The sequence below is a fragment of the Pinus tabuliformis genome, chromosome 7, assembly GCF_031772625.1.
Source record: "Pinus tabuliformis cultivar Carrire ecotype Pingquan chromosome 7, CPIR1, whole genome shotgun sequence".
In the NCBI taxonomy this organism is placed as follows: Eukaryota; Viridiplantae; Streptophyta; class Pinopsida; order Pinales; family Pinaceae; genus Pinus; species Pinus tabuliformis.
Genome location: NC_142293.1, coordinates 2,038,129,935 through 2,038,146,437, shown reverse-complemented (window position 1 = coordinate 2,038,146,437; position 16,503 = coordinate 2,038,129,935). Strand labels below are relative to the sequence as shown.

General features: G+C 40.0%; 1 protein-coding gene across 1 annotated transcript in view; it reads left to right on the top strand.

Moving 5' to 3' along the window:
• The window catches only part of LOC149256692 (pleckstrin homology (PH) domain-containing protein), a 492,716-nt gene that overhangs the window by 55,485 nt on the left and 420,728 nt on the right, over positions 1-16,503 (top strand). Inside the window, 1 exon segment of the mRNA XM_089460839.1 lies at positions 5,945-6,115. Coding sequence (XP_089316965.1) covers positions 5,945-6,115 — 171 coding nt within the window.

Sequence of the window (16,503 nt, the reverse complement as noted above, 5' to 3'; positions counted from 1 at the left end):
GTACATTCCGATGTTAGGCAATGGAGCATCTTGCTGCAAATGAATATCATGTACTATTTCCCTTTTGGGTGGCAGACTTTAGGTTCTTGAAATATGATATCATATTCTGAAACAACTTTTTCTAAACCAACTTTTTTTTTAGCATCACAGCGTTCAAATACATTGGATTTATCAGGGGTCTTTTCCTTTACAACCATTAGTAAAAATTGCTTGCATGAATTTACAATTCTTTTCATCTGCCCTGAGTTTATGAGTGTATTAAGGAATTTAGACTTCTGTGATCCATAACATTGTTAAGATAGTCTTCGGCAAAATCACATAACCAATCTTTTGTCGACGCGTTTCGAACCAACCAGTGTGGTTCATCGTCAGGACAAGTTGAAGAACAGATCCATCTTAGCATGTTTAAATAGCTAGAGCAGAGACACCAACGGTTACCTGGGCAAGAGGTTGACTCAAGGAGCAAGGTCAAATTTAGTGAGTTATTTTTGAGCTGATGAGCTCTTACAATATATTCTATTTCATCTTTTGTGAGTTGATACTTGTTTTCAGTTCTATAGAAAATGGCTTTTCTATCATACAAGTAAGGACTTCCTAAAGCAATACCACATATATCCAAGGGAGCTATATCTAACTCAACCTCATCTATAAAAGTTGACCCAAAAGCAAACCTAAGTTTACATTGTCTAGTCACTTGTAGCTTTGCTTTATCACATACCCAACCTAATGGATATGGCTTCTTATGAGGTGTGGTTAGTAGTCCCAACTTTTTTACAATTGCTTCAGAAATCAAGTTTACTTTGGAACCACTATCAAATAAAGTATCAATCTTTTGATGTTTGGAAATAACTCTAATATGAAAAAGCTCATGTATTTTCCTTTCATTTTTTTCATTATCAATAGATTGTGCAAAATTACTAGTAGATGCTTCAGAATTTTTACCTTTTATACCTGTCGCTGTGACTGTTGTTTCATCACTTGAGTCTGACCCCAAATATTTCTGAATAGCAACAACAGTTTTCTTCTTCTTGCCATCAAACTTCTTGGGTTTCAGCTTCGACTGCAAAGACCATCAATGTTCATCATCATGTCCATCCTTCTTGCAGTGAGTGCATGAAGGTTTGTCTTTCTGTACAGTGTTTGCCTTCCTCTCTTTCCATTTCTGCTTCCTCTTTTCCTTGTTCTTGCTTGCAGTGGGTTTTGATGATCCCCCAATCTTTGGGTTCACATTCTTGCCTCTAGCCTCTAGATGTGTAGCCTGAACCAATACCTCATCTATGTTAGTAGGGTTAAACATGAGAATGGTGTGCCTCAAATAGCTGTGTAGACCACCTATATACTTTTACAAAGTTTTAGGTGAGTCTAGAGAAATGCCTAGAATTAAAGCTCTTTTTCTAAATTTCTGGGTATAGCTTTGTACACTTTGCCCCTTTAATTGGCGAAGAGTTTGCCAACTCATCATTGCTTGTTGCATATAAGCTAGTGGATAGAATTGTCTTTTAATGGCAGAAACAAATTCACTTCAGGTAGAAAGAATTTTACCATGCTTCTTCAAATCAGCTTGTGTCTTGCCTCCCCACCACACTAGGGCAATTCCTCCAAGGTGAAGGTTGGCCAACTGAATCTTTCTCCTTTTTGAATCGATGTTCTGCATTTAATTCTCCATCATATATTGGCAAATCAAATTTTACATCCAATTTAATCAATGGGCTAGAAGGAGGTGTTGATAGAGGAGGCTCTTTCCCTTTCCCTTTGCCTTCTGAATGGCCATCTAGAAGAGGTTCCTCTTTTCCTTTGTCTTGTTTGGAGGTTGAAGTATCTTCACCTCGACCTTTCTTAAATTCTCGATACATGTCTTCTACCATGGCTCTCATGGTCATGAAATTGTCCATGAACTGAGAGTCTGATTCTGCCATTTTCCTCCTAGGCTAGACTCTTCCTATTTCTGGGTTAGTCTCAACCAATTCTCCTTCTTCTAATTTGAGCTTTGACCTAGTTAGCATTCAACAATCCAGCACAAGCTTGTCTAACCTTAGCAAACCTAAAGCTTTGATACCACTTGATCTGATGATGAGATCATAGACAATTATTAAGGTATTACAGACTCATGTGCATGGATTTTCCTATGTTACTTTGTGCAATGGATCGATAAGATTGCGAAATACATAGACAATAAAGCAGTTAAAGAACATAATAGACAAACACACATAAACACAACAAGTTTAATATGGAGTTCACCCAAAAACTCCTGGGCTACATCTCCTGGTCCAACCTTCAGTGGTGACCTCGCTATTATGTCTTCAAAAACAAAGTTTTACAAAAGTATGAGCTCAATTTGAGTCTCAATACACAACAGATACAACAGCAAGAGTTTTGCTTGAACCTCTCAAGCCTCTCTGAGTACACAGACTCTTTCTATTACTCTCTGTCTTTGTCTTTGCTCTGTCTCAGCACTGCCTGTTTGTTTTCTGTCAATCTGTGGCTTTAAAGCCAATCGGCGCTGCCTGTTCGTTTCCTCTTCTCGGGCTCTCTGGCTTCCCGACCTTTGTTCGCTCAGATTCCCCTCTCAGCGTTAGCAATCATTGCTAAACGCTTTCAGGGATGGTGGCCAGCTGTACTGTAACGGAATGGGCCATCGGGCCTTTGAAATCCTTTGAAATCGCTGTTTTCTGTTTACATAGAGAAATACGTTCAAACACCGGAAAAGTCTGCCAAACACTGTTTATCGGACTTCAAATATCCATAAATCCGCCTTATACTCCTATGCCTGTATATCGACATCGCATCTCCACCATTGATCTGGGAGATCCAGATCCAATGACAGTGGTTCATTTCGGGCGGCTTTTCTGTACGGGGGTTAACCGCCCGATAAGGGTGGTTTTCTCTTTCCTTAGCCTGGACACGTGGCAGCCGGTGTGTGGGATCGGGCGGAGCCCGGACCAAACCACTTACCGCCTTTGGTCCTCCCGAAATCTTCTCTCTTTTGTGATTTCCATTTATATTGGAAAATACATTAAAATATGAAAATCCCGCTTATATTGGACTTGAAATAACATACTGTTAAAATTGGCAACTAGCGCCAAACTCCATGTGGGTCATCTTATTTATGGCAGCTGATATTTTTATTGGATCCCTCTCATCGAAATGTGTAGGATTGATCTAATGATCATCCAATTCCAATAAGTATTCATGGAGTTCTGAATTTATTTATGTTATAAAACAAATTGTCAAGTCGGCCATCAACTTGAGTAGGCTCAGAAACCCAATTGTCGTGTCTATTCATCATCTACATTTTTAGTATAAATATAAAGGACTTGAAATCATTTAGAAATACACATACTCTTCAAGTGATCTCCTCCTCTCCACGTTTTGGGTTTTTGGTGAAGGAGAGACATAAAAAGAGTAAGCTGGGCTAAGTGTATGATGCCCTAGCCGCAATACAAACATGCCCTAGCCGCAGGTCATAAAGATTCTTATACACAGATAATGGAGACCTTATACGCTGTACAAATACGTTGTTCATAGTGGATGATATACGCTGTTCATAGTGGATGATATACGCTGTTCTCAGAGGATGTTATACGCTGGTCATAGAAACACTTTAACGCAGTCAATGAGAGGAGCAGATACACAGTCAATGATGACACCTTAACGCAGTCATAGAGACTCTTATACGCTGGTATGAGGGACACTAATACGCAAATCATGGAGACAGTAATACACCAGTTCATGAAGATTCTTATGCACAGGTCATGGAGATCCTTATACGCAGATCATGAAGACTCTAATACGCAGATCATGGAGACTCTTTATACGCAGTCCATGGAATCATTTATAAGCAGGTCATAATGACATTTAATCACAGTTCATGGAAACATTTAGTCACAGGTCATAGAGACAGTAGTAGTCTCAACATAATGACTAGCAGTGGTTTGGAGCAGTAGGGCTACGTTCTCGGCATAACTAGAACAGTATAGAAGATCACAATGATTTGATCAATGTGTGATCTCCGTGATATACTTACAGTCTTATGGCAGTTATAGGATCATGTTCTTGATCTCAATATAACTCTCATATCTCCATGAAGGATGGTATAAAAGATGATTTCTCCAACTTGATCTCAACGACACTAATGTGAATGTACATCAATGATGATCTCAACGAAAGGAGCAACATGATGATGAATAGGGCTGCATGATGATGAAAGATGCAGCATAATGGGCTTGTTGAGTAAGGAACTGCATGATGATGAGAGCAGATGAGAGCAACTCATTAATCTAGGTTCAACGCTGTGATGGTACAACATGGTGCCACACGGTAAGGTGCGGCAAATGGACAAGATGTAGCACTAAGATAGGTGGAATCAGTTGAAGCAATATGTCTTCAATTGTCTCATGCGATATCAAAAGTCAAGTATGGACTTCTATTGTAAATGTACTATCTCTCTCACTTTCTCTGCTGAACTATGAAGAACATAAAAGAAAAATTGATCAAGGGTTTCCCCACATTGTGGGGTTTGTCCTTGGCTAGCACCACATCATGTATCCTCTTGTCTTGGCTAGTCTTCTGCGATTTATGTTTATGTTCTATCTGTAGTTTAGTTTAATGTGTGATTGCTAATCTGGAAAAGATATTGAGCTAACTGTGAAAATTTAAACAAATTGCTCTAGCATAGAACATACCTTAACTTAATACATACGATAGCATTAAGAAACCCTTTCGGGTCCGGTTCATCACATCGGTGCTTTATCCTTTGTATTTCGTTTATTTAACGAAAATTGCGATTTACATTGAAAATATCCTTGCATCGGACTTGAAATTATATCAAATCTCGTTTATAATGTTACTGGGTCTGGCTATCGCGAGTTATGTTTATATCGGCCCCACTCCTTTGTAATCGCCGATTGCGATATCGCGATTCAACTTGGGCCATCGATTTGCGTGCTTGATCGACAGTCCTTGTTGACCTTGCTGATCGCAGTCGCATATACCATGTGGTCTCTGCCAATAGCCTCCCTTTGCCACCGCCAATTGCGATTCGCCGATCGGATCTGGACCGTTGATCGGCCAGATCCGACGGCTCCAATTCAAAGTTGCTTTGACTGTCGATAAGCCTGTTTTTCAATGTTTTCTCTATGTTTTTGCCTCCCGAGTAGCTTCGAGGAATCAAGATCAATCTGATGAATATCAGAAAGTGAAACCTCATACAATATGAGGTGTAGCAGAGACTAGGAGGATCATGAAGCATTACTTAGTCATGTTGCAACGAAGTAGACATGTTACGTGTATCACCAACACCCATCTACTAAGTTATGACAATTAATGTTAAGTCATTAAAACTCAACTTTTCTTACATCATGAGTTTATTAAGGAATTTAGACTTCTGTGATCCATAATATTGTTAGATAATCTTCGGCAAAATCACATAACCAATCTTTTGTCGACGCGTTTCGAACCAACCAGTGTGGTTCATCGTCAGGACAATTATGTGATTTTGCCGAAGATTATCTAACAATATCATGAGTTTATTTAAACATAACATGACTATATAATATAAATACTACTATTTTAAGTTAGCCTATAGCATACCATACGACCATTATAACATGTGTTACAATGGCTTTTGTGCTCCCACTTTTTATTGACAAAGAGGTACTTAGCAGTCCCATTGACCTATTTGTGGTCACTGGTCATTTTTTGGACACTAATAAAGTTATCTCATCTTATGATCTAATCACATTTGAATTCTATAAAGTGTGTTGTATTTGTCAAACCTAGTGTGTTTCTTTTTCCATTTTTAGCAAGACTTTTACTTTTTATTTTTTATTTATTTTTTATCTGATGAGTTTCTTTGCACCTTTGGCATAGAATGTTTAAAGGATAACTTGTATATATTTTATTATCTTCACTATTTGTTTACTCTAAAAGCTGGTTTTTTGTGCAGTGGCCATGTTTCCTGGGAACATGTCTTACAGTATGCACGGTTGCGTAAGAGATATGTGTCACGTTATGTTTCTTGCTTACAAGCTGATCCTGAGCGGACAACAATTGATGATGATAAAGAGATTCAAAAAATTGATCGGGAGCTTGAAGCTGAAGTCATTTTGCAGTGGAGGTATTGCAAAACATTTCTTAGAATGTATATAGATTGATTGGTTTCTTCTGTGGTTTCGAAATACTATTCATATGATTGAGGGAAAGGAGACAGTACAAAGAAGAGTAAGACCGACATCATGTAGTTGGAGACTTTCTTCCAAATCTTTAACTTTATTATAAGGTTTAGTCATTTCAATTGTCCTTTCAAATTCTGAGTAACACTGACATCGTGTATTTGGAGAGTTTCTGCCAAATCTTAACTTTATTATAAGGTTTAGTCATTTCAATTGCCCTTTCAAATTCTTATTAAGACACCCAACAGATTTAATTGGCTGCTTCTATTGATTTTGTTTGTGTGGTCTACCTTTATTTGAGTATCATTCCATATCAGTTTTATAAGTGGGGCCTTTTACAGACAAGAATGTGTGGCATTTTAAACTTCAGCAGAACTGACAAATAGTGCTTCAGCACAGTATACTTGAATGATGTTAGTTCTGCAATCCCTGCAGACTGTTTTTGTCTTCCACTTATAGAGTTTTTCAAGTATATGAACCAATGTTACCAGACTCGGAATCAGCAATAAATCGGCGAGGCAAAAGAGCAAAGAGTTTTAATTGGATTGGGAATAAATAGGGAAAAAATCGGTGAATTCAATAAATAAAAAAATACACATTTATTGAATTAAAAAACACATTTTTTATTGATATTCAATAAAGCCATGTCCAAACAATGCATAATATCAATGATGTCCAAAATATCATGAATAAATAAGTATCTCATATATGTTATGAGTCCAAACATGAGCCAAAGTACTGAGTCCTGGCTCCTAACCAGTGACTATATAGAACCAGAAGCATTTGCTTCTAAAAGTTTACAAAAAACTGCATCCTAATCAGAAAAAAATCAGTAACTAAGAGTCTAAGACTCTTAAGAGTGAGAACTAGAAGCGATTCCTCCCACTACTTCGCTTGCTTGACTCTCAAAGTTCTCCAAGTCATGTAGGCTTAAAAGAGGAGCCTCCTCTAATTGGACCCAATCTGTTGCATTTGTAGTTTGCAGATCTATCTCTTTAAGGTCGATTGGTGAATGATCCAAACCTGTCATTATCACGAGACATTGAAATGTGAATTAAAGTTTTACTTTGGACTTTAAAGTTTAAAGTTTAAAGTGCAAATCAGATTATGAAACTTTCAAATTCAAGCTCTCACCTAGTATTTGTGCTAAATTATGGTACATTATATGCTTAAGAGCAATTTACTTCAATTCTTGTTATTAGCCCAATGTCAATTTCCAGTATAGCAATCACATTAACATGATAGTAAAACACTGATAGAACATAAATGAAAACAACAAAAGACAAGCCAAGACAAGAGATACAAGATGTGGCGCCAGCTAGGGACAAAGCCCAATGTGGGGAAACCCTTTGATCAATTCTTCTATATTCTTCAATAATTCCGCAGAGAGAGAGAGAGTACAATATCACAAATCTGTGATTTACAACAGCAGTAATGGAATCCCTTGAATAGCTATGTCAAGGCTTATCAATCAGCTACAAATGTCCTCAAGACAACCTAGGAGAACTCGGCCTCCAACAACAGTAGATAGCAGTCCAAAACAGTCAATGGAAGGAGGTCAAAACAGCAGTCAATGCTACAACAATACTGCAGTCAGCCCTAACCAGTCAACGCAGTCCCAAAGATGTCCTCCAACAGGTCAATGCAGGCTGTCCAACAATGTGGCTAGCCTAGGAGAGGTTGCCCACACAAATCCGCAGTCAAGGGAGCCTATACGCTGGTCAACGCAGTCCTTTAGCACCCAAAACGAAGTTGTTGCACCTTCCTGCGTCCTCCTACAGCTGCTGCCCTAACTGCATCCTCTTTCTTCTTCCCATGTGAGAGAGAGTCTTCTTCCTCCTTCGCATACCCAAGAGACAAGGAGAGAGAAGAGATGTGGAGATGAGATGAGTGATAATGCCTCAAGGTCTCCTGTACTTATATGCCACGTTGAGGTTTAGCTGGGGGTGTGCAACACTATTTTACTTGCTGGTCGACCTTGACAAATTGTCAAGAAATACAAATAAATTCATATCTCCATGAATACATGTCGGAATCGGATGATCGTTAGATGAATCCTACACCTCTTGACGAGAAGAATCCAAGAAAAATATCAGCTACCATAAATAAGATGACTCACATGGAGTTTGGCCCTAGTTTTCGATTTTAACACTCCCTCTCAACTAGGAAGAACTTCATCTGTTAATCCATTTGTCTATTGGTACTATCCTTGCCATCAAATGCACTGCTCTGCTGAACTATGAAGAAGAAGAAGAAATGATCGAGAATGTATCATACCATCCTCTACTAACCCAAAGTCAGTCCTAGATAAAAGAGAGTGTTCAATAGCGCTCTTACTGACCCGAAGTCGGTTCCAAAAGAGAGTGAGTTATATCACTTTTACTGACCCGAAGTCGGTTCCAAAAGAGAGTGAGTTATATCACTTTTACTGACCCGAAGTTAGTGCCAAATTTCCAATTGATCCTAGATCAATGTCATCCTAGCATAGGGAGTACGGTAGATACACGATGCGTCTATCAATACTACTATGGTCCCTATCCTCATTTCCCTACTCATTGGCCAAATGGCAGGTACTTCCCATGAGTCCCAGACTGCATGGGTAGGACGTCTTAGCAGGAGAAGGATGAACCACTCATCTTGCTTACATGTAGCCACGAGGTATCACAGGGGAAGGCTGAATCATTCACCCTGTACATAACGCACCACTAGGGCAGGGTGAGTTATCCTATGGTCGCTCGTCGCTCCAAGAAGTACCCCAAGCCCCCCGGAGCTCCCAAAGCTCAATGTATGCATCATACATGACCCTCATAAGAGGGTCTCTCAACGACTCCTAGTCGTTCTCGGAAAGCCAAGAATTTGGCCTTTCCTAGGGGCTTTGTCAGAATGTCGGCGACCTACTCATCTTTCCCAATATGATGGAGCCTTATTGCTCCTCGTTGTACCGTATCCCGGATAAAGTGGTACCTAATATCGATGTGCTTGGAGCAATCATGAAATACGTGATTCTCTGATAAACTAATCCCCCTTTGGTTGTCGCAGAGGATCATGGTTGTATCCAGCGTGTGTCTAAACAACTCACTGAAGAGCTTCTTCAACCAAACAACCTTATAGGAGGCCATACTCGCAGCGATGTACTCTGCCTTAGTGGTGCTCAAAGCCACCGACTTTTGCTTCCTGCTCATCCAGGAGATCGAGGCAGAACCCAAAGAGAAACAACACCCGGAAGTGCTCTTTCGGTCCACCACACTGCCTGCCCAATCAGCATTGGAATATCCATGTAGCCTCACATCTCTGACAGTGTATCTCAACCCATGAGTGATTGTGCCCCTAAGATATCTCAGAAGATTCTTGGCACCAATCTAATGTGAGTGATGAGGCTCAACCATATATTGGCTCAACGTGTTGACTGCAAAACATATATCCGAACAGGAGTTCACCAAGAACATCAATGCTCCTATGAGTTGACGATACTTAGAAGCATTACCCAATATAGGTCCGACAACACTACCGCATAACTTCTTGAAGTTAAGCTCCATCAGGGTAGTCATGGGCTTGCAGTCCACCATACGAAATCTCTCCAATATCTTCACCATGTATTTTCCTTGAGATAGGAAAATTTCTCTTGGCTTTTGCCAGACCTCCAGCCCTAGGAAATAGTGCATCAGTCCTAGGTCCTTCATCTCAAATTCAAAAGGCAAGTCCCTCTTAAATTTGTGAATGAGAGGGTCTGCACCTGTCAGAAAGAGGTCGTCAACATACAACACCAATATGAGAGGCTTATTTTCCTCAACCTTAAAGTAAAGGTTTGGATCGGCTTCACTCCTAGTGAATCCTAGGTTCATCAAGTAGCTATCGATCCTCTCATACCAAGCTCGGGGTGCTTGCTTTAGCCCATAGAGGGCTTTCTTCAACCTGCATACGTGAGATTCCCGATTATGAATCCCAAACCCCTCGGGTTGTTCCACATAGACTTCTTCTTTAATTGAACCATGCAAGACTGCGATCTTGACATCCATTTGATGTAGGTTCCATCCTTGCGAAGCGGCAAGGGTTATGATCGAGCAGATGGTGGTGTATTGGGAAACTGGTGCAAATATCTCATCATAATCTACACCTTCCTTTTGAGAGAAGCCTCGAGCAACAAAGCGAGGCTTGTACTTTTTAGCACTCCCATCAGCTCCATGCTTGATTTTGTAAAGCCACTTCGAGGTGACAACTGTTTTGTCCAAGGGTCTGCGGACCACATCCCAGACATCATTCTTCATGATGGACTTGTATTCTTCATTCATAGCATCCTTCCATACTTGATGCTTCACGACTTCTTCAAAAGATGTAGGCTTATTTTGAATGATGGTGCTCATAATGGTCAAGTATCCTTGATACCTGGTTGGCTTCATACTTTCACGGAAAGTCGCTCTGGGTGTAATATGTCTTTCGGCATCATCAAGTGTCCCCCTAAGATATGAGGGTCTCTTCCTAGAAGAGGAAGGCTCTTGCGGAGGGGGATCAATAGGATCCATAGGTTCTTCCACATCGGGCATCGTCTCATCTTCCTTCTCATCTGACTTCCTAGTGTCGACTTCTTTATCTTTCCTTAGAATAGAAAGATTATCAACCTTGCTAAGGGCCATATCTTCGTCAAAGGTGATATCATGACTTATCTCGACTTCCCTTTGACCAACCACAGATTCAATAGCCCTTAGAATTTTTGCTATAACCCATGAAGATTCCCTTCTTTCCAGATGAACCCAATTTGCTTCTTTTGTCTTTCGGCACATGAAAATATACAGGACTTCCAAAAATTCTAAAATGAGAGACATCAATTTTCTTACTAGTGAACATTTCTTTGTGAGTCTTGGAATCCAATGCTTGATGAGGGCATCGGTTTTGAACATATACGACGATATTTGCAGGTTCGGCCCATAGAAACTTCGACAACCTTTGATCATGGAGCATGGCACGAACAACTTCCACAATCGTACGATTATTCCTTTCCGCCACACCATTCTGCTCAGGAGTGTGTGGTGTTGTGGTCTCCCTCTTAATGCTAGCTTCTTTGCAAAAGTCATGGAACTCTTTGGATTCATACTCGGTCCCATCATCAGTCCTTAAGATCTTGATCCTCTTCTTGGTTTGATTCTCAATCAAGGCTTTGAAGTGACGGAACCAGGAGAACACTTCTTCCTTCTTTTTCAAGAAGTATATCCAAGTCTTGCGAGAATAATCATATGTAAAAGTGAGATAATATAGATATCCTCCCAAAGAGTTCACAAGCATCATACCAGATATGTCGGAGTGAACGAACTGCAAAATGTCAGAGGTCTTGCTATGGCTAAGGCGGAATGGTTCCCTTTTGAGCTTTCCTTCGGCACATCCCGGACATACATTTTCATGCTCTATTTTTGAACTTGGGCATCCCTGTCACCATTTGTCTCACATCGGGTAGAGCCTTATAATGAAGGTGGGCAAACCTCTGGTGCCTTAGTTCAGACTGAAGAGATGTGTCACAAGACATGACTCACAACGAACTTCCTCCAACTTGATTTAAAGAGTCAACTCAAAACCCAAGAGTGAAAGCATCTTTAAAATTCTTTTTCCACACACGTAATGTTAGGATATTCCGACACATAGGAAATAGTTAAGTACAACTTGGTCTAGTGTAGAGTTAGGTAAAGTGTGTTTCTTTACCGTTGTACATTTTGTAACTTACAATCCGACGGTCACGATATGTAGTGATTCGACGGTTCATTCTCTCCTCGGTATTACCGACACTTGATCCGTGGCTTGACACCCGATTGGTCCATGAATTCTATTTAAAGCGCATGGAGGGTCATTTGTAGGGTAATCTGTGCATGAGAGAAGCTTATGTAAATTTTCATTCTTTGATTAATAAATTGCCTGAAGTGGCCGCGTTGGCTCAGGCCGTGGACTGTTTCCCTCTTTGAGGGTTTTAACCACGTCAAAAATACTGGTGTATTGATCTGTGATCTGGTTGTGAGCGGTGTCCTTTTGGTGTTCTTTCTGAGGAACTTACCCTGTAAATTCCTACATGGTATCAGAGCTATTTGAGGGCCGCGTCCGTTGGTGATCCAAATCTGAAGCTGGTAGAACTGCATTCGACTGCCGTTTCCTAGATCTGCTGTTTCTGACTGCTTTCGGGCCGAGAGGACTGCTCTGTTGTGTTCAGAGCATCTGTTCCAGTGAGGAACCTCTTTCGTTTCACGCGAAAAGGTTTCCGATAGCCCTAGCTGCGTCATTTTTAAGATCTGGAGGTATACAGTTTTATTTGCAGTTTACTGTTATTTTCTCTCTGCTTATTTCGGTTTCGGTTTATTTAGCGACTGTGTGCGATCTGGGCAAATCAGAAACAGAAAGGAAGGATTTTTCTCATGCGTATGCTCTTTTCCCTGCACCTTAGTGTGATCTCGGAAAATCAGAAACATTGAGAAAAATATTTAGTTTTTCGGCTAAAGCTAACTTTGAGCCGCAAGGTTCAATTTTTGAAAATATTTAGTTTTTTGGGTAAAGCTAACTTCGAGCCATAAGGTTCGTTTTCTTTGCATGTCCGTGTTGGGTTTTGTGTTTTTTTGTTTTGTAGGGAAAAAGAGTTTTCTCAAAGCAAGGATGCAACCCATGGCCCCCCCCTCTCTCTCTCTCTCTCTCTCTCAAATTTTTTGTATAGATCAATTGGTTCAAAGCTATTTTAAGAGAGTAGAGGTCTTGGGTTCAAGTCTCCATTTTGTGGGGGCGGACTTTTTCATTTCCGCACATTCCCGCACTTCGTCGGCAACTTCAACAACTTTTTTTCAAAAAGCCATAACTTCTTCATCCGAAAGCCTTTTTCAGAGCCGTTTTTTTTAATCCAGCCTAATTTTTCGAGATCTATCCATTGGAACACTTACTTTCAGCATCTTCAGCTTCATTTTCTGTTGAAATGGAAAGTCAATACCAAGTTACCCTTGACAGCACCAACTACTTCCAATGGTTGTCCTACATGGCGGATTTACTTAGAAGTAAAGGTCTCTACCGAATAGCCACAGACCAAGAAAAGAAACCGAAAGATGAAGACAAGGCTGCTAAATGGGAAAATAGACAAGATCAAGCACGTGGTTTGATAGGGATGTCTATTTCTCCAGATCTTAGATTCCATATTGCAGAACTTGAAACTCCTCATGAAGCAATGGAACAAATCAATAAAGTTTTTGGGATTAAAAATGAAATTAGAGCCCATCAACTTGAAAATGAGTTGCTTACATTGGACCCTAATAATTTTTCTTGCATTGAAGATTTCTTGTCTAAGTTCAAGACCCTTAGATATCTTTTGGAAGGTGTTAAAGTTAAGAAATAAGATAGTATCCTTATTTATTCCATTCTTACTAAGTTGGGACTAGCCTACTCTGTATTTGTTTCCACCTTCTATTCTACAAGAGAAGCCTTCATTTCTCAAGGAAAAGACTACAAGCCCCCTTCCTTTGACTCTTTTTGTGATTCTTTAATAAGAGAACAAGAAAAACTCTTACACCTTGGTCTTCTTAATCTTGGAAACTCTTCCAAGAAAGCGTTAGCCGCCCAGCAGCAACCAAATTCAAAGAATTCTAAAAAGTCATATCCTAAAAAGAATGGTCCTAAACCAAACAAGGGTCCTAAGCAATTTCAGCCCCAAAATGAAAAATCCTTTCAACAAAATGATAAGACAAATAAAAACAAAGGGAAGAACACTGATAGACATTGCAATTTTTGTAATCGAGATGGGCACTTAGAATCAAAATGCTTTAAGAAGATGGAAGCCTTGGAAGCAGCAATGAAGAAGCATAACATCCATTTGGGGCAATCTTCAACTTCAACTTCATCTTCAGGAATGGCACTTTCTGCATGTGGTTGTCAAGCATCTCAGTCTGGCTATGCATTAAATGTATCTTCTTCTTCTCATTTTCATGAGTGGCTCATTGATTCTGGAGCTTCTTATCACATGGCCAAAAACAAAGCCATGTTTTCTTCTTTAAATGATTGTAACACCAAAAATATATATGTTGGTGATGATAGATCTCTTAATGTTGTAGGAACTGGAACTGTTCATCTAGACAATGGTCAGTTTAATGATGTATTATGTGTTCCAACCTTATCCTGCAACCTTCTATCTGTATATCAGATAACTCATTCAGGTGAAGGTAAAATCGTTGAATTTTCACCTCATGATGTTGTAATCAAGGACTTAAAAGATCCTAAACAGATTTTGGCTACTGGCATTGCTGATGATTCTACAAGGTTGTATAAGTTTCACAACTTTGGGTCATCAAATCTTCCCTCAGTGTTTGTTGCTCATAACGATGAAGTGAGCAAACTTTGGCATGAGCGATTTGGTCACTTAAACTGTCGCTCCCTTCAGCATCTATGTAAAGAAAATATGGTGACAGGTCTTCCTATGGTATCTTGCAGAGATGGTGTTTGTTCCGGATGTGTACTCGGAAAACATCATCGGGACAGTTTTGAAAAACGTGCCTCTTGGCACGCCTCAGCCCCTTTACAGCTTGTGCAGAGTGATTTATGTGGTCCACTTCCAGTTGTGTCATTCTCTGGTTGCAAGTATTTCTTAACTTTCATTGATGATTTCTCCAGACGCACTTGGGTATACTTCTTAAAACTCAAGAGTGAAGTATTTAACACCTTTTTGGCCTTCAAGGCCTTTGTTGAAAAACAATCTGGACATCAAATTCTTAAGTTAAGATCTGATAATGGCGGAGAATATGTTAAAAACACATTCATCAACTATTGCACTGAGAATGGAATTCAAATGCAACATACTGTTGCATATACTCCACAACAAAATGGTGTAGCTGAAAGGAAGAATCACACCTTAAAGGAAATGGTTAATTGTATGCTACAATCTAAAGGGCTTGGTGTTAGTTTTTGGGCAGAAGCAATTAACTGTGCAAATTACATAATAAATCGCACTCCTACTAAGGCTTTAAAGAATATCACTCCAGAAGAAGCATGGAGCTCAATCAAACCAGATGTAAGTCACTTTCGTGTTTTTGGAAGTGAAGCGTGGGCCCATATTCCAGATGAAAAGCATAAAGCTTTAGAACCTAAGAGTGAAAAATGTACTTTTGTTGGATATTCTGAAGATGTCAAAGGCTATAGACTTATTCCATTTAAGTCCAAAAATGTTATCATTAGAAGAGATGTAAAATTTGATGAAAATATATTTGCCTGCGAGCCTAGTCCGGCGGATGTGCCACCTCTCCCTATCTCTTCTACCTTTGAAAACATTTCTTCTTCAGATGATGAAAGTGAGGATGACAATCCTCCCCCACCATCTCAGGATCCTCCTTCAGCTCCTGAGCTTCCAAAATGGGTTCGTGCTACTCGAGATGCAGCAGGTGATCTTGCCGGTGATGCTATAGATCAGCGACGCACATGTTCTCAGTTCGAGAGAGCCTCTTCTTCACTGGCTCAAGCTCCAGTAAATTATGATCCTGACACCTTTGCAGAAGCTTCAGGCCATCCAGATTGGGAAGCAGCTATGAATGAAGAATATCATTCATTATTGGCAAATGATACATGGGATCTTGTTCCTTTACCAAAGGGACGAAAACTTGTTAGATGCAAATGGGTTTACAGAACCAAGTATGGACCAGATGGGAAAGTTGATAAACATAAAGCTCGTCTTGTTGCTAAGGGCTTTTCACAGGTTGAAGGCATTGACTACACTGAAACCTTCTCCCCTGTTGCCAAAATGAACTCTATCCGCCTTGTTCTTTCCCTTGCTGCCTCTTTCAAATGGGAAGTCCATCAGATGGATGTTAAATCTGCCTTCTTGCATGGGGACTTGCATGAAGAAATCTATATGGAACGACCCATTGGCTTCATACAAACAGACTCCAGCCTTGTTTGTCGACTTAAGAAATCCCTTTATGGTCTCAAGCAAGCTCCTCGGGCTTGGTATGCCAAAATGGATAGCTTTCTTTTAGAATCTGGCTTTTCTAGGTGTCATTCTGACAATACTGTCTACACCAAGAAATGGGCAACTCTCTTATCATCCTTGTTCTTTATGTTGATGATCTTATCCTTACTGGTAGTGATCCCAACCTTATAAACCATGTGAAGTCTAGTCTCAAAAGGAAATTTGAAATGACAGAATTAGGACACTTACACTATTTTCTCGGTCTTCAAGTCTTGCAATTCAAGGAGGGTATTTTCCTTTCCCAGTCCAAGTATGCTTGTGATATTCTACGTCATTTTCACATGGAAGACTGTAAGCCAACCCCTTCTCCCTTTCAGTCTGGAGTCAAACTCTCAGTCACTTGTACTTCTCCTGAAGTTGATGCTACCT